The 21974-nt window shown below is 52.3% G+C and overlaps 1 protein-coding gene and 1 pseudogene across 3 annotated transcripts; both read right to left on the bottom strand.

Moving 5' to 3' along the window:
- Positions 1–536: 536 nt before the first annotated feature.
- TFE3 (transcription factor binding to IGHM enhancer 3) lies at positions 537–14947 on the bottom strand. 2 transcript variants are annotated; one of them, XM_025372961.1, is made up of 10 exons: positions 14537–14947; positions 11853–11966; positions 10505–10808; positions 9594–9839; positions 9407–9511; positions 6517–6634; positions 6104–6160; positions 5843–5918; positions 3197–3344; positions 537–2412 (listed from the first exon to the last, which is right to left on the bottom strand). In XM_025372961.1, exons 1-10 carry the CDS (start codon positions 14650–14652, stop codon positions 1969–1971), a joined length of 1728 nt encoding a protein of 575 aa, XP_025228746.1. In that variant the 5' UTR covers positions 14653–14947; the 3' UTR covers positions 537–1968. The 2 variants fall into 2 exon arrangements, with proteins under 2 accessions (XP_025228746.1, XP_025228747.1); XM_025372962.1 differs by having other exon boundaries at positions 10505–10743.
- A 1010-nt stretch (positions 14948–15957) lies between these two features.
- Positions 15958–17219, bottom strand: LOC112615443 (annotated as a pseudogene). The gene is made up of 2 exons (XR_003117364.1): positions 16919–17219; positions 15958–16604 (listed from the first exon to the last, which is right to left on the bottom strand). The product of XR_003117364.1 is annotated as a 40S ribosomal protein S2-like (transcript).
- Positions 17220–21974: the final 4755 nt, after the last annotated feature.

The following is a 21974-nucleotide window of genomic DNA, read 5'->3' as shown; positions in this document are numbered from 1 at the left end:
GGTTGCCTGTTTCTCTGCCTTTCAGATATTTGTCTGCCCTTTCCACCACCTTGAATACCTCTGTTGTCTGCCAGGAAATATCCTCATAGACTTCCTTATCAGTTTCAAAAGTGGATTTGCAAGAAAAGCTTCTTTCCCCCTCTGCCCTCAGCGGCATTTTTCAATCAAGCCCTCACTCACCTGACTTTACTGTTTTACCGCCTCACCCATTTACAGGCTTGCGTATCTTCAGAACAGTTCAATTCTATTCCTCAGCTTCTTCAAAGACCAAATGGAAGTAAGAAGCAGCATGTTCTGACTAACATTCCTTTGGAGAAATAAATTAGATAAAACACTTGCAGCAGTTAAAATTGTGCCTGGTGATTGGTCTTTAAAAGGACTAATGTCTTTTGTTTGCATAGTCTTCCTCCATGCCCTCTTCCTTTCTAAATTATTTTATCCATTCTTCTGGAATCTGTTTCTCCCAAGGACTTTTATCCCTCTTGGCCTGCATGGGCCATGTTCACTGCACAGTGAAAAACAAGGACAGGAGACTCTTTGCCAAAGTTAAAAGCGCATCAAACACGCCTAGCTTTTATTATTTTAATCACAAACCTATAGACCCCTCAGTATACCTTCCCTGGGGCCTGGCCCCAGCAATCCAAAGCTGACAACCTTGGGTGTAGGTATGAAGGGTGGGAATGGAGGGGGGAGTGTCTCTTGATAACTCTGAAATGGGGTGATTCCTCCAAATGAAGAACTGGGTGGGGGACAGAGGTTGGGGTGGCCTAGATTCTCAGTATGTGGAGCAATAAAAAATTCAGATAAACAAATGAGGGGTACAATATGCTTTTACAACCCTCCTCCAAGCCTCTGCCTTGCTGGGGGAAGGCTTCCAGTTTTTCCTGGGCTGGGGAGCTCCCAGGATAGCCCCTTCCTTCATCCTGTTGCTCTACATGTTGAAAAAGAATACTGAGGTACTGGTCCTGGTAACCTGAACCCAGTCCCCCACTAATACCCATCACCTTCCCAAACTGCCCCTCAAGGAAGAAGGCAGGACTCTGCCCAAGGGTGGGGGCCTCTCACTCCAGATATAGGTCTGGAAAATTCATCCATGAAATTTCATCATCTGTCCCCTTCCCCAAGAGCAAGGTTGGCTCAGAGCCCTCCAAGGTTAGGTCAGGTTGGTCCCAGGTTAAGGCAGGGGAGCTTAAGTACCACTCCTCCCTGCAGTGTGGAATGCTTAGATGGGATGTTGCTGAGGGACAAGGGTGGGGCTGTGATCTCCACAAGCATGAGTGGTGGCCTGGTCCTACTGATTCTTCCACACCTGAAATGCCTGTGCTGGGCTGTTCCTATAGGGAAGGGGTGGGGCCTGGCTCCTCCATTCCTAGAAGGCCAGGAGAGTTCCCAGGGGAAGGGGCCGGGTCTCATCCTCGTTTCTGTTCCTTGCCTGGGCAGAGCAGGGCAGGGTTCAGGGGGAAGGGGCAGAGCTTAAACCCCCAGGGCTGGGACCTCCATTACTTGACTCCTCTTCTGTGCCAGGATGGACTAGACTGGTGGTTCCAAGACAAAGGATGGAGCAACATCCTCACATCTCCCTTTCCCAGGAGACCTGGCTAGGACAGTCCCTAGGGTACAGGCGCAAGACCTCATCCTGTCTCCTTCCCTCACCTGGACAAGGATGAGTCCCACGGGGGCAGGGGTGAGGCTGTGATCCCCAGGGGGCAGGCCTTGATCTCAGGTCCTTCTCCGGCCTTCTCCTTCTGAAATACCTGCACTGGGCGGTTCCTTTGGGGAAGGTGCAGGGCCTCATCTGACTCCTCCTCCTTGCCTGATTACAGGGGTGGGGCCTGATCACTTCTCCTCTTCCCCCCAGAATACCTGGGCAGGGCAGTCTCATGGGAGGGTGGGGGAAAAGGCGGGGCCTCATCCTGACTGGTCCTCCTTTCCTGGGTGGGGAAGTCCCAGGGGAGGGGTGAGGCCTGATCAGGACTCCTCCTCCATGCTGAAGCTGCTGCGGCGGCTGCTGGCCTTGGAGACAGCAGGGGACACTGAAGAGAGCAGGGGATCGGAGGCAGCCCGCAGTGGGGACAGGGCACCCCCCGACAGTCCTCCCACCACCCCCTCCTCCTCCTCCATCAGAATGTCCTCCAGCCCTAGGTGGAAGGGGTCTCCCAGGTCCCCCAGGTGGTCACTGGGAAAGTGCAGGTCCAGAAGGGCATCTGAGGGCGGTGCAGGGGGCTGCTGATGGGGAGCATTCTGGGCAGATCCCCCCCCTACATGGAACGTTGCTGCGCCTGGCCTGCCCTCCTCCTCAATGTCCAGCTGCTCTGGCTTGAGGCTGTCAGAAGCCGAAGTCGTGGCCAGGGAGAGCAGCCCTGGGGTGGGAGGTACCGGCAGGCCATGGATCTGGGCCTGCAGTTCTAGCTCCTGTAAAAAATAAGGGTTGGGTGCAGGATAAGTAGGGTTCAGAGTCCCTTAGAGGCAGAGGAGTGTAAAGGTTGAAAAGGGTAGGTTCCCTGGGTTGGAATTCAGCTTCTGCTACTCACTACTTGGAAAACTTTAGGCAAGGTGCTTAACATCTCTGAAGCTTCAGAGTCGCAAACTGTAAAGTGGGTATATAATAATGGCCCCTAGGCCAGGCGTGGTGGCTGACGCCTGTAATCACTTTGGGAGGCTGAGGTAGGTGGATCACCTGAGGTCGGGAGTTTGAGACCAGCCTGACCAACATGGAGAAACCCCATATCTACTAAAAATACAAAAATTAGCTGGGCGTGGTGGTGCATGCCTATAATTGTAGCTACTCAGGAGACTGAGACAGGAGAACTGCTTGAACCCGGGAGGCGGAGGTTGCAGTGAGCCGAGATTGTGCCATTGCACTCCAGCCTGGGCAACAAGAGCAAAACTCCGTGTCAAAAAAAACAAAACAAAAAAAGCCCCTATCTCATAGAATTGTGAGGATTGAATAAGTTAGTGAATATAAAGCTCTTGTCACAGTACAGAGCACAAGCTAAAAGCTATGTACGTTAGCAATATTATCCCTGTTAATATTATGATTATTACTTATCATTATCACTATCACCAACATGTGAGTTGGGAAGCCCGGGGATACCCCAAGTATGCCAGGAAGGGAAACCCTGGCCCGCTTTCTCTCTGTCTCCACCTGCAGGAAGCTCTCCCCTACTTCCCCCACCACCATCTCCTCTTTTCAAACCTGAATTCGGAGCTGCAGGCTGCGGTTGGCCTGCTCCAGGGATCGCTGCCGGCTCTCCAGGTCTTTGGAGCGCTGTTGCTCCTTCTGCAGCTTGCGGATATAATCCACAGAGGCCTTCAGGATGGTGCCCTTGTTCCAGCGCATCTCCCTGTGGGGCCCAAGTGGGAGGCAAGTGGGAAATGCCACATGAGGGGTTTCTCAGGAGCTGAGGCGGGGATTGCACCAGGTGGGAACCTCCCACCACATGCCTAGAACTTGAGGCTGGGGTCCTTTAAAGATATGGAGTACCCAGAGGAAAACTTCCCGCCTGGAATCTTCCAACGGTGCCCCATCACACTCCAAACCCTAGAAGCCGTCTCTGACCTGACCCCTTAGGATTCCTCTCTTCCCTATGTCTCTCTGATTGATCTCACTACAGCCACATTGGTATCTCAGTGCTCCTAGAATACGGAAAACCATTCCCATCGCAGGGCATCAATCCCAGCTGTGCCCTCTGCCTTGAATACTCTTACCCCCAGAGACCTATGCGGCTCCCTCCCTTGCCTCCTTAGGCTCTTTATTCAAACGTTTCCTTGTCAGTTGGGGCCTGCCCTGTCCTCACCTTCCTTACCCCAAACTGTAACCCTCTCCAACATTCTCCCATTTTCCTTCCAGTCTTTATTCTTCTCATAACACTCATCATAATGGATCTCATGGATGTTTACTTATTTACTATTTGTCTGCCCCTACTAAAACATCAGTTTCATGAGGTCTGTTTTGTTCCCTCTGGTATTTTTTTTTTTTTTTTTGAGACAGAGTCTTGCTCTGTCACCCAGGCTGGAGTGCAGTGGTGCGATCTCAGCTCACTGTCAGCTCAGCCTCCCGGGTTCACGCCATTCTCCTGCCCCAGCCTCCCGAGTAGCTGGGACTACAGGTGCCCACCACCACACCTGGCTAATTTCTTGTATTTTTAGTAGAGCCAGGGTTTCACTGTGTTAGCCAGGATGGTCTCGACCTTCTGACCTCGTGATCTGCCCACCTCGGCCTCCCAAAGTGCTGGGATTATACGCATGAGCCACCATGCCCAGCCTCCCTCTGGTATCTTTAGGGCCTAATATGGTACCTGGCACAAACCAGAGGCTCAATAAATAAATCTTTCTCTTCTCCTTTTTTTTGGGGGAAGGGGGTGGGGGATGGAGTCTCGCTCTGTCACTCAGGCTGGAGTGCAGTGGCACAATCTCGGCTCACTGTAACTTCCACCTCCCGGGTTCAAGCGATTCTCCTGCCTCAATCTTCTGAGTAGCTGGGATTACAGGCCTGTGCCACCATGCCCCGCTAATTTTTTTTGTATTTTTTATAGAGACGGGGTTTCACCATGTTGGCCAGGCTGGTCTCCAACTCTTGACCTCAAGTGATCCACCCGTCTCGCCTCCTCAGGTGCTGGGATTACAGGTGCCCACCACCACACCTGGCTAATTTTTGTATTTTTAATAGAGATGGGGTTTCAGCATGTTGGCCAGGATGGTCTCCATCTCCTGACCTCGTGATCCACCTGCCTCGGCCTCCCACCACACCGGCCATCTTTTTTTTTTTTTTTTTTTTTTTGAGAGGGAGTCTTGCTCTGTGCCCCAGGCTGGAGTGCAGTGGCGCGATCTCGGCTCACTGCAAGCTCCGCCCCCCGGGTTCACGCCATTCTCCTGCCTCAGCCTCCCGAGTAGCTGGGACTACAGGCACCCGCCACCACGCCCGGCTAATTTTTTGTATTTTTTTTAGTAGAGACGGGGTTTCACGGTGTTAGCCAGGATGGTCTCGATCTCCTGACCTCGTGATCCACCCGCCTCGGCCTCCCAAAGTGCTGGGATTACAGGCTTGAGCCACTGCGCCTGGCCATCTTTTTTTTTTTTTTGAGACGAAGTCTTGCTCTGTCACCCAGGCTGGAGTGCAGTGGCGCCATATTGGTTCACTGCAACCTCCACCTCCCGGGTTCAAGTGATTCTCCTGCCTCAGCATCCCAAGTAGCTGGGATTACAGGTGCATGCCACCATGTGCAGCTAAATTTTTTGTATTTTTAGTGGAGACAGGGTTTCACCATGTTGGCCTTCAACTCCTGACCTCGTGATCCGCCTGCCTCGGCCTCCCAAAGTGCCGGGATTACAGGTGTGAGCCACCACACGTGGCTAACTTTTGTATTTTTAGTAGAGAGGGGGTTTCACCATGTTGGCCAGACTAGTCTGAAACTCCTGACCTTAGGTGATCCACCCGCCTCGGCCTCTCAAAGTGCTGGGATTACAGGCATGAGCCACCACACCCGGCCAATAAACAAATCTTGAATAAATAAAGGAAGTACCATTGCACCACTGCACTCCAGCCTGGGTGACAGAATGAGACTCCATCTCAAAAAGAAAGAAAAAAAAGGAAGTACTAAGTGAACAGAAAAGTAGGTGCATATATCCTACGGAGACCAGATGGGGCATACAGACCATAACATTATGTGCCTAAAATTTTAGGTGCTGACACAGTGAGGCTCTGCAACCCTGCTCAGGCTGAGAAAGAACCAGAAGAGAAATGCCTGGGCCAAGACTGCCTGGTGATCCCACCAAGACACAATTTTAGTAGCATGGGACGCCTGCCCCACCTCCCACTGGCAGGGTCCCAGCCCAGACTCACGGGTCACTGGACTTAGGGATGAGAGTGCCCAGTTCCTTGATCCTGTCGTTAATGTTGAATCGCCTGCGACGCTCAACTTTGGAGAGGGGAGGAGAGGAAGAAAGAGTGGGAGAAAGAGTTGTCAATTAGCCAAGAATGGAAGAGACAGAAAGTAGGGAGTTGGGAGGCTGTTGCAGGGAAGGAGTTCCCCATGGGGGGCCAGGACTCGGGGTGAGGCAGGCCTGCACAGCACCTGGGCAGTGCACACGCTTTCTGGCTTACTTAGGTTGTGATTGTCTTTCTTCTGCCGTTCCTTCAAAAGGGCCTTTGCCTCGGTCTCTGGAAAAGAGTGGAGTGATCAGGGCCTCTGGGCACAGGAAGGCAAGAAACGCATGCAGATGCTAAGGTAGGGTTTGGTAGCCGAAAGCAGGGGAAATGCCGTTTTTAAAAAGTGCCTCTTTTTTTCTATTTTAAGCCTTGGTGATAGGCTGGTTGTTAAATCCAAGATGAGAGGAAGTGAGAGGAAGCGGGGTGAAAGCAAGACCACAAGCCACATGGGGAAAGGGGATAAACAGCCCCCATTTCTGTATGTCCAAACCATTTTCCCCAGAATCAGGCCCATCTCTAGACCTGGCAGGCACAGGGCTCACCTGGGGTAAAGTGTAGGGCCATGGGACCAAGACCCTATCACCTACCAGAGATCTCCCGTTTGATGTTGGGCAGCTCAGCTGGGCAGGAGTTGCTGACAGTGATTGCTGGCGTGGCCACGCCTTGACTACTGTACACATCAAGCAGATTCCCTGACACAGGCAGCTGGGGGCAGAGAGGGCAGAGAACCACCAGTTGGGAACAAACCCCAGGCTTGGCTCCTCCTCAGAACCAGGTTCCTGAGCTTCCACATATCCCTCTAATGCAAAGACTGGCTGACTCAGCACCAGAACCCTTGCTTCTCCTTCAAGGCAAATTCACATGGCGACCAAACAGGGAGGACAGAGCAAACCCGACCTACCTTGCTTCACTGGGAGACTGGAGCCTGCCTGGCCTGCTTATCACTTCCTCCAGTCCCTCATATCCCTCAGTGACCTCTAAAGCCCCTTTCCCAAACCCCGGGGCTGGCTCTGAGAAGAAATGCTGGAAAACCACCCTTCTCAGGTCTTTGTCGGCTCTGATGCGACATTCCAGTCCGTTAGCTCCTCCCAGCACAACATTCCAATCCAGCATTCTTGGAACACTCCAACCCAATCTTCTCTGACCTTGGTAAATTGTCATGACAACATTCTATCCAAAATCTGGCCTTCTGGAGAATTCCAACCTAATCTCCAGTCTTTCACTCTGATCAAGTTGTACCATCTTCCACATCAGGGTCTCCTGCTGCTGTGGACCAAGGTCCTGACTCCAGTATCTTCTTGCACATTCTGTTCTCTCAGGAGATTCTTACCCAACTATTCAATTAGCACTGCTTTATGTCAGCCTAGTTTTTGTTTTTTTTTTTTTTCTCTCCTTCACACTTTCCTGGATATACTCTGCAGCAGCACGCTAATCTGAAGTATACCTAGGGCCAAGTGTGGTGGCTCACGCCTGTAATCCCAGCACTTTGGGAGGCTGAGGCGGGCGGATCACTTGAGGTCAGGAGTTCATGACCAGCCTGGCCAACATGGTGAAACTCCATCTCTACTAAAAATACAAAACAGCCGGGCGTGGTGGCTCATGCCTGTAACCCCAGCACTTTGGGAGGCTGAGGCAGGTGGATCACCTGAGGTCAGGAGTTCAAGACCAGCCTGACCAACATGGAGAAACCCCGTCTCTACTAAAAATACAAAATTAGCCGGGGTGGTGGCACATGCCTGTAATCCCAGCTACTTGGGAGGCTGAGGCAGGAGAATTGCTTGAACCCAGGAGGCAGAGGTTGCGGTGAGCCGAGATCACGCCATTGCACTCCAGCCTGGGCAAAAAGAGCGAAACTCTGTCTCAAAACAACAACAACAACAAAAATTAGCCAGGCATGGTGGCCTGCACCTGTAGTCCCAGCTACTTGGGAGGCTGAAACAGGAGGTGGAGGTTACATTCAGCCGAGATCACGCCACTGCACTCCAGCCTGGGCAACAGAGTGAGATTCCATCTCAAAATAAATAAATAAGTAAATAAATAAAAATAAAATAAAATATATCCAAATCCCACCTCTTCATGAGTTTTAATCTCTTGAACCCACTTCCAGTCTGCCACATATAAGGTCCCAATCTCTAGCTGTGTCCAAATCAATAAAAAGTTCTGATAAATTAGTCCCATTTTTATACATGCTTCCATCCTATTGATAAGTTGGAAAAAAGCAAAACTACAGCTACTTGGCATGCTCTAAAGCGAGTTATGAGACCCGGCATGGTGGCTATGTCTATAATCCCAGCACTTTAGGAGGCCAAGGTGGGTGGATGGCTTGAGCTCAGGAGTTCGAGACCAGCCTGGGCAACATAGTGAGACCCTGTCTCTACTAAAAATACAAAAAATTAGCCAGGCATGGTGACACAAGCCTGTGGTCCCAGGTACTTGGGAGGCTGAGGTGGGAGGATCACTTGAGCCCGGAAGGTGGAGGCTGCAGTGAGCCAAGATTACACCACTGCACTCCAGCCTGGGTGACAGAGCAAGACCCTATCTCAAAAATAAATAAATAGGCTGGGCGCGGTGGCTCAAGCCTGTAATCCGAGAACTTTGGGAGGCCGAGGTGGGTGGATCACCTGAGGTCAGGAGTTCGAGACCAGCCTGACCAACACAGTGAAACCCCGTTTCTACTAAAATACAAAAATTAGCCAGGCATGCTGGCAGGCACCTGTAATCTCAGCTACTTGGGAGGCTGAGGCAGGAGAATCGCTTGAACCCAGGAGGCAGAGGGTGCAATGAGCAGAGATCACACCATTGCATTCCAGCCTGGACAAGAAGAGTGAAACTCCATCTCAAAAAAAAAAAAAAAAATTAAATTAAAAATAAATAAATAAATAAAGCAAGTTAGGCTGGGCACAGTGGCTCAGGCCTGTAATCCCAGCACTTTGGGAGGCCAAGGCAGGCAGATCACAAAGTCAGGAGATTGAGACCATCCTGGCTAACACGGTGAAACCCTGTCTCTACTAAAGATACAAAAATCAGCCAGGTGTGGTGGCACGTGCCTATAATCCCAGCTACTCAGGAGGCTGAGGCAGGAGAATTGCTTGGACCTGGGAGGCAGAGATTGCAGTGAGCCAAGATTGCACCACTGCACTCCAGCCTGAGTGACAGAGCGAGACTCTGTCACAGAAAAAAAAAAGAAAAGATTATCATCTCTTGGTACTTCTCACAGCAAAGCCTAAGCACTTTGATATACCCTGCTGTCTCAGTGAACTCCCCACCTGTATCTTTCACAGTTTACATGGCCCACCTCTCAACACAGTCCAACAAGGTCCAAGGGCATTGACATACCCTATTCTCACCATAAGGCCTCCCTCTCTATCTTAGCATAATCCAGGCAAGGGTCTCATATACACACAGCCAGCTGAGTATGGTCTTGGTGATACAGAAATGCCCTAATTTTCAGACCAACCTCCCATCTCAGGGCCTCACCGTGCTGGGGAGCTGCAGTCCTGTGGTGCCTCCGGGCAGATAGCTGAGCATTTCATCATTGTAACTGGACTCCAAGCTGATGATCTCATCAATGACATCATCAATCTAGGCGAAGAAGTAAGTATCATACAGGGTTAGAAGAATTTGGGAGGGGAATGTGGGAGGAGGTTTGGCTGTAGCCTCTTACCTCTTTCTCTGAGCTGGACCCGATGGTGAGCAGCGCCATGGGGCTGTTGGGCGCACTGCCTGTAGGGCCGGTAGTGTGGGCAGCCTCGGGGGCAGGCAGCGGCTGGGCACTTGTGGGCCCCGGCGGTGGGGTGAGGGCCTGGGAAGCCAGCTTGGGCCCGAGTGTGGTGGACAGGTACTGTTTCACCTGCTGCCGGCGCGCCTGCTGCAGGTGGTAGCGCGTTGGGTTCTCCAGGTGGGTCTGCACCTGTGGAATAAGGTAGACAAGGAAAAGGAGGGGACAAGGCAGAACAGGACTCAAAGGGGTGACTCTGAGCTCCAGCCTGACCCTCCTAACTCATCGGTGCCTAGACTCAGGCAGACAAGCTGGACCCAGAATCTCAGAACACCCCAAAAACATTGGCAAGTCTCCCCCAGGACCCAAACTCTCTTTCTCAGAAATCCTTCACAGCTGCCAAGATCCACCTATGACTGACAGGATCCCTCGTAGTTTCTGGAAAACCCTGTCACAGTCCCCAAGATTCCCCACCCTAGTCTCTGACACCACCTAATAGACCTGGGAACCATACAATGCTTCCCCAAGACCCCCTGATGGCCAAAGAACTAACGTATCCCACACATATGAAGCTCTTCCTACAAAGCCAGGGCCCACTTGGGGCACTCATGAGCCTCCATGGTTCACCAAGACATCCTCATGGCCCCCAAGAACTCCTCGCAATTTCACAAGATCACCTCAGAAACCCGAAACACATGAGACATGAACACAGATCATTTAAACAGTACCAGGGACCTTCCTTAGAGCCCCTAAGACCTAGCCCCCAAATCACCAGCACATTAAGGCCATCCCTAGCTCCTAGGACTACTCCTCAGTCACCAGGAGCCCCCTCCCAGGGCCTCTGGATCTCACCTTACCTTGAGCACCTCCCTGGGCACCTGAGCAGGGGGTGGACGGCCCAATGTGTGGCCCCCAGCAGAGACGCCAACCACAGAGATGGCAGGAGAGGCAGGTGCAGGACTGGGGAAGGGAGCCGCGGCGGCCTGTTCCCGACGCTCACGCCTCTCCTGCTCCTGCGCCTGGGCCCGCATTAGCTGCTGCCGCAGCAAGACCCTCGATGAAGAAGATGACGACATGGCAGGGGTCCTGGAGCCCCCTGCAGAAGACGATGCAGAGAGTGTAGCTGGGGTGGCTGGTGTGGCCTGCAGTGATATTGGGAGGCTGTGGAATGGGAAATATGGGGCCATATTTTAGGTAAGCTAAAAGTCTCATCCCAAGCCTAAAGGGTCGTAGTGTGATGGAGCAGACACAGGAACTAGGCCTGTTCTCTGCCTTCCGAGGCCACAATGTAGAAGCAGAGACACAGGTACCAGGCTTGGTGGTGGCTCTCAGGGGTCACAGTCTGATGGGGGACACATTGGAGGTCAGTCTGGTGGGGGAGTTTTAGCCTTTGGTCCTTATGGTGAAGCCTAGATTTGAGCCTGTTCACATATTAAGTGGAGATGCTATTGTTCAGCTCTGCAAGGGGGTGTTTGTCCTATTTACAGGAGAGCAGAAGAAGCAGAATTGAGGCTGTGGCAGCAAAATGTGGATACAGAGGGCTCCTAAGCCCAATGTGAGGCTAGAGAAGCTCTCTGAGCTCCTGGGGGTGGGCGTCAGGTGATAGGAGGAGCCCCAGGTTCCTCTTCCTCCCCTGTCTGGGCCTCTGGTCCCAGGAGCTAGTCAGTCTTGAAAACCTCAGAGATTTCACAATACTCTCTTCCTGCCCCTCTTCCACCTCCCCTCCCCTCTCTCAGAGCCCAGGCCGATGACTCAGCACATTTAGACTTCCAAGCTTGGGGAAAGAAGAGACCAGCAGGGGCTCCTCAAGGGCTGAGGGTGGGTGAGTTGGTAGTGTGGGAAGGGGCTGAGTTGGGGCTAGAGGTATGGCCCCGCCCACCCGGGGACTAGAGTTTAAGCAGGCCACGCCCTATCTCTGAGCACTCCAGGCCGGCTGGAACACCAGAAGCTGGAACACTTGCATATGAATGGGTGTGCAGGTGGGCAGGGGGGAGGCAGGAGGGGTCTTGACAGAGATACTGGAATCCTAGCTTGGCCACCCACTTTCCTGTGTGACATGCTCTTTCTGGCCCCTAATTTTACCACCTAGAAAACGCAGACTGGTGAAAGAATGGGTTGGGCTGGTACTGAGGGCCTCTGCCCATCAAGAGGGGAGAGGAGCGCTGAGGAATTGGGAAGGGAGTCAGACAGACAAGTCATACATACCTTGAGCGAAGGGGTAAGGGTTGGCTTTTGAGCTCGTAGAAGCTGTCAGGATCAAGGACGTTTTCTAATTCTATGTCAGCAACAATCCCGGATTCCGGAAGCAAAGAGTTCAGGCTGAGGGGGAGGTGGAGTGGTGGTCAGTGATTGAATGAAGGACCTTATTCCCCAGCCCTCCCCTGAGACAGAGAAAGAGAGAGACAGAGAAGGGGAGAATCAAGAGGAAGGCACAAGCCCCTCATACTTGGCCACCTTGCTGGGTACCACACAACCATGAATTCCCACCTCCTTTCCCCCATCCTCCTTTCCCCTCCCCACTGTGTTACTCATAGTCCCTTAAGAGTCAGAATAATAAGAACGCCTGCATCCCAGCCCCCACACTGTAACAACCTAGGTTTGAGGAAAACAGAATTTAGGAATAACAATTCACTTTATAGAAGGATTCCTGACTTCCTATCAGAGTTCTCCCAGCCCCCATACCCACCTACTATTTTTTTTTTTTTTTTTTTTAAGACAAAGTCTTGCTCTGTCGCCAGGCTGGAATACAGTGGTGTGATCTCGGCTCACTGCAACCTCTGCCCCCTGGGTTCAAGTGATTCTCGTGCCTCAGCCTCCCGAGTAGCTGGGATTACAGGCACACATCACCACCTCCAGCTAATTTTTGTATTTTTAGTAGAGACAGGGTTCCACCATGTTGGCCAGGATGGTCTCGATCTCCTGACCTCATGATCCGCCTGCCTCGGCCTCCCAAAGTGCTGGGATTACAGGCGTGAGCCACTGCGCCCGGCCAACCCCCTAATATTTTCTTTACAGCTGAATTTGAGCCCAGGTATATGTGTATGTACACACACACACACACACACAGAGCAAGTAGGGGCACCCCTCAGCATAACAGTCCCTTGTAACACAGACTGAATGCATCACAAAGAGAACTGGGAATAATTCACTTGACATAAAGTCAAGTGAAATTTGTGAAAACCCATTTCACAAATGAGTTTCTCCCAGCCCCAGTCAGAGTTCATGGGATGCCAACACATGCCCAAATATAAAATAGAAATATCAAAGGCTCCCCTCACTCCAACAGACTGGATTTACAAGAGGGAGAATTTGGGTGGTTGATCCACTTTATACAAGCATTCTTTTCTTAGCCGGAGGAGCTTGCCCAGCCTTCTGTTTTTTTGGATAGATCAAAACACACACACACCTCCAACACCAATACCCACTGGCATACAAAATAAGAAGCCATATACACCCCTCCCTTTAACTATGTCCACTAGTGCGATGACCTAGGTTGTTACAGAGGAATTAGAAGACGGTGAATCAATATACAGAAAGGCTCTGCTCAGCCCCAGAGAGCAAGGGACAGTTAACACACACGTGGATGAATATGCATCCTTCAATTTAGCCAAACATTTAGAATGCTGAGAGATTGCTGGTGACTTCACTTGACAAGAATCCTCTACCCTCCCCAAGGATCTGTCTTCCTTCCTCTCCTCACCCTCAGATGGAGCCCTAAAACCACCCAGGAAGTGGGGAAGAGGAAGCTCGGGGGAGCCACTGAGCTCAGCACAATCCCAGGCACAAAGGAGGCAAAGAGCCCCGTCACCACCAAGGCTCTCACACCCATTGCACAGAAGTTGGAAGAGATGGGCACTGGGGTGATCAGGGAGGGCTGGGGCTCCAAAGCCCATTGATAAAAGTAAGGATGAGAAGAGGCCAGAGGGGATCCACCCAGGCAGGGATGGTGCAATCTGTACTCGTTCCAGCTCTATGGACAGATTACCCCCAGAAGCTCAGAGATCGAAAAGAAGATAAAAAGAAAAGGGGTGTGGGGCTAGGTAGTGGGAAGGGCTGAGAGGCTAGAACGAGTAGCAGCATGAACAAGAGCCTCCTCTGGGTTCCCAAACAAGGTCTGAGGCCTTCTCTGAGCTAAGAGGTAACATCATCGCCCTCTGTCTGGCTGTCTGTCTCCCATTCAGGCCCTTAACAGGTGTGGGAAGAGGGCTTTTCCACTATCCTTGGGATCTGCCCCAGCTGGGTGGGCGGGCAGGGGGGAAAGGATTATTCAGGCCAAGTCTTGCTGAATGTTGTTGCTTCTCTTGTTCATTCACACGCACTCACAAGGCTGGTCCCAGGCAGCATATCTGAGATACCTCCAAATCCCTCCAGATTCATGTTATCCCCAAACACAGCAACCAGTCACTGAGAGGCACCAAGCTCCCAGGACAGCACTTGTGTCCCTCAGGACCCCTTCTCCCACACGAGGGAAAAAGATTCCAGGATTCCCTTAAAACCAGTGCCTCACCTGACAGTGTCCCCTCAAATTCATTCCCCTCATGTCCAACTGAAAACCCCCGAATTCAGCCTCTAATCAGAGTCCCAGTCTGCCAAGTTCAGCTATCTCAGACCAGTTTCTGGATACTCCAGAATAGGCCCCTCTAGACACAGTCAAGGGCTCCCCAAACCTGGCCCAGACCCCGTTTAATGCACTCTCACGACTCCTTTAATAAAGCCACGATCCAAGCAGGCCACTGCCGGATTCCTTAGGTGCCCCCCCAAGACGGGCGCCCCGACGTCCTCCAAGGCTAGGCCGAGGGCCTCCAATCCCAGTCCGGGGCCCCCGCTGCCCCCCAGATCAGGCCCCTGGGAGCCCCAGTCGGCACTCCCGGCCCCAGGCGGCACCGCACCTGAGCAGCTGAGCCGAGTCGGCCGGCCTGCGCTCCTCCAACAGCACGAACACGGCTCGAGGGCCCTCCGCGCTGGCCTCTACGCCATCCCGAGGTGGCTCGGCCGCATGAGACATGACGCCCGGCCCCGGGCGAGCCCTGCCAGGCCGGTCGGGCCTCGGCCCGGTCCCCCTAACAAAATAAGAGTCCCCCTCCCCCCAGCTCGCCACCGCCTCCTCCTCCGCTAAGCCATGGAGCTAGCACTGCGCGGGCGGGCGGCGTCGGGGAGATGGGATGGGCCGTGAGTCATCCCCCGCCCAGAAGGGACCGACGCCCCCCCCAACCTAACCCCGGACGACCGCCCTCCTCCCCTCGTCTTCTTCCCCCTCCTCCCTCCTCCCTCCTCCCAGGGATGGGGAAACTCCACAGGAAGTGACCGCACTGGGGATGGACTGCCCGTCTGGCCACCACCCATTAGCCAGGCGGCCAATCGCTGAACGGCGATTTGAGGGCCCGCCCTAAGCGACGCCTCCGACGCGAAGGAAAAACGCGATTCGGCCCGCCCTCCTTCCGAGAAGCAGCACCCAGACCACGCCCTCAGGGGCAGCGACAAATAGGCGAGGGGTGATTTGGTTGAGCCACGCCTCTATGTTTGCGTCGGTTTCGGAGCCACGCCCCCTCTTCTCAAATTATCCCTCCGCAAGATAATATTATTAAGCCGCTCCTTGGGTCCTCTGCGCCTGCGCATCGATGGCCAGTCGGCGCACGGAGGGGCTCCTGGCCAACTTTTAGTTGCGGAACTGCGCCCTCTCTCGGCCAATATTCGTAATATCTGAGCCCTAGACCGCGCTCCAACCTCGATCTAGCTGTGCTCTCTCAGCCAAAGCCATAACTATGAGGCAGAGGCAGCTACATTCCCTGGAGGTGCGGACCAGAAACCCCGCCCTTTCGGTATCTTCAGTCCAACCGCCCAGCTGGTCTTCCGGGAGTACTCTGCCTGTTCCATGCCATCGAGAGCGGTTGTTGTACTATGTTCGTTGCGCTGCGCAACATGTGCTTAATAAATTCTTGACGGGTGGATGAATCTGGTCCCTTCGGTGAATGACGACTTCTGGAATCACAAAGATCCAGGTTTGAACAGGGAAGGGGACCTTCCCTCTCCCAGCCTCAGCTTTCCTGGCCTGTTAAATGGGAGTCAAAATACCTTTCTGGTAGGGTTGTTCTACGGTATGAAAGGTGCTAGCTTGTTGTTTGGCATACAAGAAGTTTCCCAAAATTAGTTGATTCACTCATTTGTTCACTTATTCAACATTCACTGAGCGCTTCTGTATGCCAGACGCATGCAATCCGGCTTGCACACGGCGGAGGGTCTCACCCATATCCTCAGGTGCACATAGCTCACAAAACACCCAGACCCACAGCCTTCCCTTCCTCTTTCTTTCTTTTTTTTTTTTTTTTTTCAGGCTTAATTCACTTTATTTTTCTTGTATAAAAACCCTATGTTGTAGCCACAGCTGGAGCCTGGGTCCGCTGCACGGAGACTCTGGTGTGGGTCTTGACAAGGTGGTCAGTGAATTCCTGATAGGGAGACTTGGTAAATACAGTCTCCTTCCAGAGGTCAGGGGTCAGGTAGCTGTAGGTCTTAGAGATGGCATCAAAGGTGGCCTTGGCGAAGTTGCCCAGGGTGGCAGTGCAGCCCTGGGCTGAGGTGTAGCAGTCATCGATACCAGCCATCATAAGCAGCTTCTTGGGCACAGGCGCTGAGACGATGCCAGTGCCCCTGGGTGAAGGGATGAGGTGCACCAGTACAGAGCCGCAGCAGCCTGTCACCTTGCAAGGGACGGTGTGGGGCTTGCCGATCTTGTTCCCCCAGTAGCCTCTGCGCATGGGGACAATGGAGAGTTTGGCCAGGATGATGGCCCCACGGATGGTGGTGGCCACCTCCCTGGAGCACTTAACACCCAGGCCGACATGGCCATTGTAGTCCCCAATAGCAACAAACGCCTTGAACCTAGTACGCTGGCCAGCACGGGTCTGCTTCTGCACCTGCATAATCTTCAAAACCTCGTCTTTGAGAGAGGCCCCCAGGCCGGGCGCCGTGGCTCAAGCCTGTAATCCCAGCACTTTGGGAGGCCGAGATGGGCGGATCACGAGGTCAGGAGATCGAGACCATCCTGGCTAACATGGTGAAACCCCGTCTCTACTAAAAAATACAAAAAACTAGCCGGGCGAGGTGGCGGGCGCCTGTAGTCCCAGCTACTTGGGAGGCTGAGGCTGGAGAATGGCGTAAACCTGGGAGGCGGAGCTTGCAGTGAGCTGAGATCCGGCCACTGCACTCCAGCCTGGGCGACAGACCTAGACTCCGTCTCAAAAAAAAAAAAAAAAAAGAGAGAGGCCCCCAAGAAAAAATCACTGATCTCAGATTCCTTAATGGGCAAGGAGAAGAGGTAGATCTCCTCCAGGGACTTGATCTTCATGTCCTTGACCAAGCGGCCCAGCTTGGTGATGGGCATCCACTCCTTATCCTCGGCCTTGCCTCCGCGAGCTCCGCGGCCTCGGCCCCAGCCCCGTCCATGGCCGCGACCCCGGCCCCCGATGCCACTGCCGAAACCTCCGTGGAAGCTACCGCGGTTCCCCATCCCAGGGCCACCAGAGCCCCCGGGCCCCCCCCCCCCCCCCCCCCCGCACCGGCGTCATCCGCCATTTGGTGTTTTCTCGGAGAAGAAGCCCTTCCTCTTTCTTGACATCCCAAGACCCTGACCTGAGTTGTGCCTCCAGGAATTTCACCGGGCTCCCATTTACCTCAGATCTTCCTGTATTGGCATCCTTATTTCACAGGTCTATCAGTTGCTTTCCTAAACTCGCACATCCATACTCACACACAACGATCTTGTACAAGGGGGAAACCTCTACATAATAAAGATGACTTCTGGTCAGGTGCGGTGGCTCACGCCTGTAATCCCAGCACTTTGGGAGGCCAAGGTGGGCGGATCACCTGAGGTCAGGAGTTCCAGACCAGCCTGGCCAACATGGTGAAACCCCGTCTCTACTAAAAATACAAAAAATTAGCGGGCGTGGTGGTGGGTGCCTGTAATCCCAACTACTCGGGAGACTGAGGCAGGAGAATCCCTTGAATCGGGAGGCAGAGGTTGCAGTGAGCCAAGATGGAGTCACTGCACTCCAGCCTGGGTGACAGAGTGAGACTGTCTTAAAACAAAAACAAAAACAAAAAAACTAATACGTTACCAATTGTACCAATCAAAATTCTAAAACGGAACTTGTAGATCCAATGTTAAAATTCCTATGATGCCTTAGACATGTAAGAATGAGCCGGGCACGTGGTGGCTCACACCTGTAATCCCAGCACTTTGGGAGGCCAAGGTGGGTGGGTTGCTTGAGGCCAGTAGTTTGATACCAGCCTCGCCAACATGGCGAAACCTCATCTCTACAAAAATACAAAAATTAGCCAGGCATGGTGGCACGCGCCTGGACTGTAGTCCTAGCTACTCGGGAGGCTGAGGCAGGAGAATCGCTTGAACCCGGGAGGCGGAGGTTGCAGTGAGCCGAGATCACTCCACTGAACTCCAGCCTAGGCAACAGAGTGAGACTCTGTCTCAAAAACAAAAACAATGGCCGGATGCGGTGGCTCATGCCTGTAATCCCAGCATTTTGAGAGGCCGAGGCGGGTGGATCATTTGAGGTCAGAAGTTCAAGACCAGCCTGGCCAACATGGTAAAACCCTGTTTCTACTAAAAATACAAAAAAAAGTTAGCCAGGCATGGTGGCGTGCGCCTGTAATCCCAGGGAGGCTGAGGCACAAGAATCGCTTGAACTCGGGAGGTGGAGGTTGCAGTGAGCCGAGATCATGCCACTGCACTCCAGCCTGGGAGACAGAGCAAGACTCTGTCTCAAAAAAAAAAAAAAAAAAAAAAAAAAAAGCAAACAAACATGTAAGAATGGCTAATTTTACAAAAGAAGAAAGAGGAGGGTCCCGGGGAGGTAGCTCCGACCTGTAATCCCAACACTTTGGGAGGCCAAGGTGGGAGAATTGCTTGAGCCCAGGAGTTTGAGACCAGCCAACATAGGGAGCCCCTGTCTCTACCAAAAAAAAAATTTTTCATTAGGCCGGGCGTGGTGGCTCATGCCTGTAATCCCAGCACTTTGGGAGGCCAAGGTGGGAGGATCACGAGTTCAAGGGATTGAGGCTATCCTGGCCAACATGGTGAAACCACATCTCTACTAAAAATACAAAAATGTGCCGGGCATGGTGGCACGCGCCTGGCCAGTAGTCCCAGCTACTTGGGAGGCTGAGGCAGGAGAATCTCTTGAACTTGGGAGGTGGAGGTTGCAGTGAGGCAAGATCGTGCCACTGCACTCCAGCTTGGCGACAGAGCGAGACTCTGTCTCAGAAAAAAAAAAAAGAAAGAAAGAAAAAAAGAAAAAAAAATTAGCCAGGCATGGCGGTGCACACCTGTGGTCCCAGCTACTTGGGAGGCTGAGGCAGGAGGATCGCTTGAGCCTGGAAAGTCTGAAGTTGCGGTGAGCCATGAGCCGTGTTTGCACCACTACCCTCTAGCCTGGGTGACAGAATGAGACTCTGTATCAATTAATCAATAAATAAAACTACATACTGTGTGGTGAAAGATGCTACAAAGCTAAAAGACTCACAACAGACTGGCAACAAATATTTACAGCAGTAGAGCCACAGAGTAATTATCCTGTCACACATCCCAATCCTACAAACACCAGCTTCACACATGCATCTCAAATGTCTCCATGACAAGTGATACCCCATGACACCCTGCATGATATGCCCACCCTGCATCTTTCTGGGTTTCTCTCTCTTTTTTCTTTTTCTTTTTTCTTTTCTTTTCTTTTCTTTTTTTTTTTTTTGAAATGGAGTCTCACTGTGTCACCCAGGCTGGAGTGCAGTGGCACTATCTCGGCTCACTGCAGCCTTTGCCTCCTGGGTTCAGGCGATTCTCCTGCCTCAGCCTCCCGAGTAACTGGGATTACAGGTGTCCACCACAGCGCCCAGCTAACTTTTTTTGTATTTTTAGTAGAGACAGGGTTTCCCCATGTTGACCAGGCTGGTTTCAAACTCCTGACCTCAAGTGATCTGCCTGCCTCGGCCTTCCATAGTGCTGGGATAAAAGGCATGAGCCACTACACCCAGCCCTAGTTTCTCTCTATATCTCATTCTCAACTTTCTCAATACTTGCACCCCTGCCATATAGTTGGAGTTCCTTTTTTTTTCCTTTATTTCTTTTTCTTTTTTTTTTTGGAGACAGGGTTTCACTCTGTCATCCAGGCTGGAGTGCAGTGGTGCGATCTCAGCTCACTGCAACCTTATCTGGGGTTTCATTGCAAGACAACTTCAAGGTTCTGGACAGGGACATGTGGAGGGAAGTGGGAGGGCAGCTGGATGGTGAAGTTGGGGGGTATTTAGGGACAGGTATGAGTGGTGATCAAAGGTGGCTTGGGGGTGAGTTTGGGTTCTACAATAGGACAGATTGCAGGCAACTGAAGGATCATTTGAAGGTCTTTGGGAGGAATGGGGCTTCAATAAGACAGTTTAAGAGTGCAGGTAGGAGCCATTGGGAGGGTGGATTGGGAATACGGTTAATGGGGTGGAGGATGGATTGGGGTACAGTTGGAGGCAATACAGGAAGATGGGTTTTTAGAGATAGAGTTCAACCTTCTGTAAGGTGGTTTAAGGAACAGATGTTAACTGTCATAAGATGGTGTGGTAGGCTGAATAATCCCCTCAACCCCTGCCTATATATATATATATATTTTTTTTTTTTTTGAGACAAAGTCTCACTCTGTCACCCAATCTAGAGTGCAGTGGTGCGATCTTGGCTCACTGCAACCTCCGACTCCCGGGTTCAAGCCATTCTGCTGCCTCAGCCTCTCAAGTAGCTGGGACTATAGACACCCGACACCACACCCAGCTAATTTTTTGTGTTTTTAGTAGAGACGGGGTTTCACCGTGTTAGCCAGGATGGTCTCAATCTCCTGACCTCGTGATCCACCCGCCTCAGCCTCCCAAAGTGCTGGTATTACAGGCGTGAGCCACTGCATCTGGCCAAGGAACTTTTTTTTTTTAAGAGTCTTGCTCTGTCACCCAGGCTGGAGTACAGTGGCGTGATCTCATCTCACTGCAACTTTGTCTCCCTGGTTCAAGCGATTCTCTTGCCTCAGCCTCCCAAGTAGCTGGGATTACAGGCATGCTGCACCATGCCCCATTAATTTTTGTATTTTTAGTAGTGACAGAGTTTCACCACGTTGGGCAGGCTAGTCCTGAACTCCTGACCTCAAGCAATCTGCCTGCCTCTGCCTCCCAAAGTGCTGGGATTACAGGCATGAGGCACGGCGCCTGCCCCCTCACCCATTTTTTTTGTTTGTTTGTTTGTCTTTTGAGTCAAGGTCTCACTCCGTCACCCAGGCTCGAGTGCAGTGGCATGATCACGGCTCACTGCAGCCTCCATCTCCTGGACTCAAGCAGTCCTCCTGCCTCAGCCTCCTGAGTAGCTGGGACTACAGGTGTGTGCCAGCATGCCTGGTTAATTCCCTGGAACCTTTGAGTGCTACTTTATATGACAAAAGGACTTTGCAGGTGTGATTAAGTTAAAGATTTTGAGATGAGGAGATTGTTCTGGATTAGCTGGTAGACCCTAACTGTAATCCTAAATGTTCTTTTTTTTTTTTTTTTTTTTTTTGAGGCGGAGTCTCGCTCTGTCGCCCAGGCTGGAGTGCAGTGGCCGGATCTCAGCTCACTGCAAGCTCCGCCTCCTGGGTTTACGCCATTCTCCTGCCTCAGCCTCCGGAGTAGCTGGGACTACAGGCGCCCGCCACCTCGCCCGGCTAGTTTTTTGTATTTCTTAGTAGAGACGGGGTTTCACAGTGTTAGCCAGGATGGTCTCGATCTCCTGACCTCGTGATCCGCCCGTCTCGGCCTCCCAAAGTGCTGGGATTACAGGCTTGAGCCACCGCGCCCGGCCCTAAATGTTCTTATAAGAGGTAGGCAGAAGCAAATTCGACTGACAGAAAAGGAGGAGGCAATTTGACCATGGAGGCAGACTGTAGTGATATGACTGCCAAAAGCCAAGGAATGCCTGAAGAGGCAACAGATAGTCCTTTTTGTTTGTTTGAGATGGAATCTCGCTCTGTCGCCCAGGCTGGAGTGCAATGGTGCAGTCTCGGCTCACCGCAACCTCTGCCTCCTGGTTTCAAGCGGTTTTCCTGCCTCAGACTCCCAAGTAGCTGGGACTACAGGCGCCCGCCACCATGCCTGATTAAGTTTTGTAGTTTCAGTAGAGACGGGGTTTTGCCATGTTGGCCAGGCTGGTCTGGAACTCCTGACTTCAGGTGATCCACCCGCCTCGGCCTTCCAAAATGCTGGCATTACAGGTGTGAGCCACCTCACCTGGCCTAAAGACAGTTTTTCCACGGAGTG

This window comes from Theropithecus gelada, chromosome X (genome assembly GCF_003255815.1).
Source record: "Theropithecus gelada isolate Dixy chromosome X, Tgel_1.0, whole genome shotgun sequence".
Taxonomy (NCBI): Eukaryota; Metazoa; Chordata; class Mammalia; order Primates; family Cercopithecidae; genus Theropithecus; species Theropithecus gelada.
Note: the sequence above shows the minus strand (reverse complement) of the source record. Positions and strands in the feature narration are given on the sequence as shown.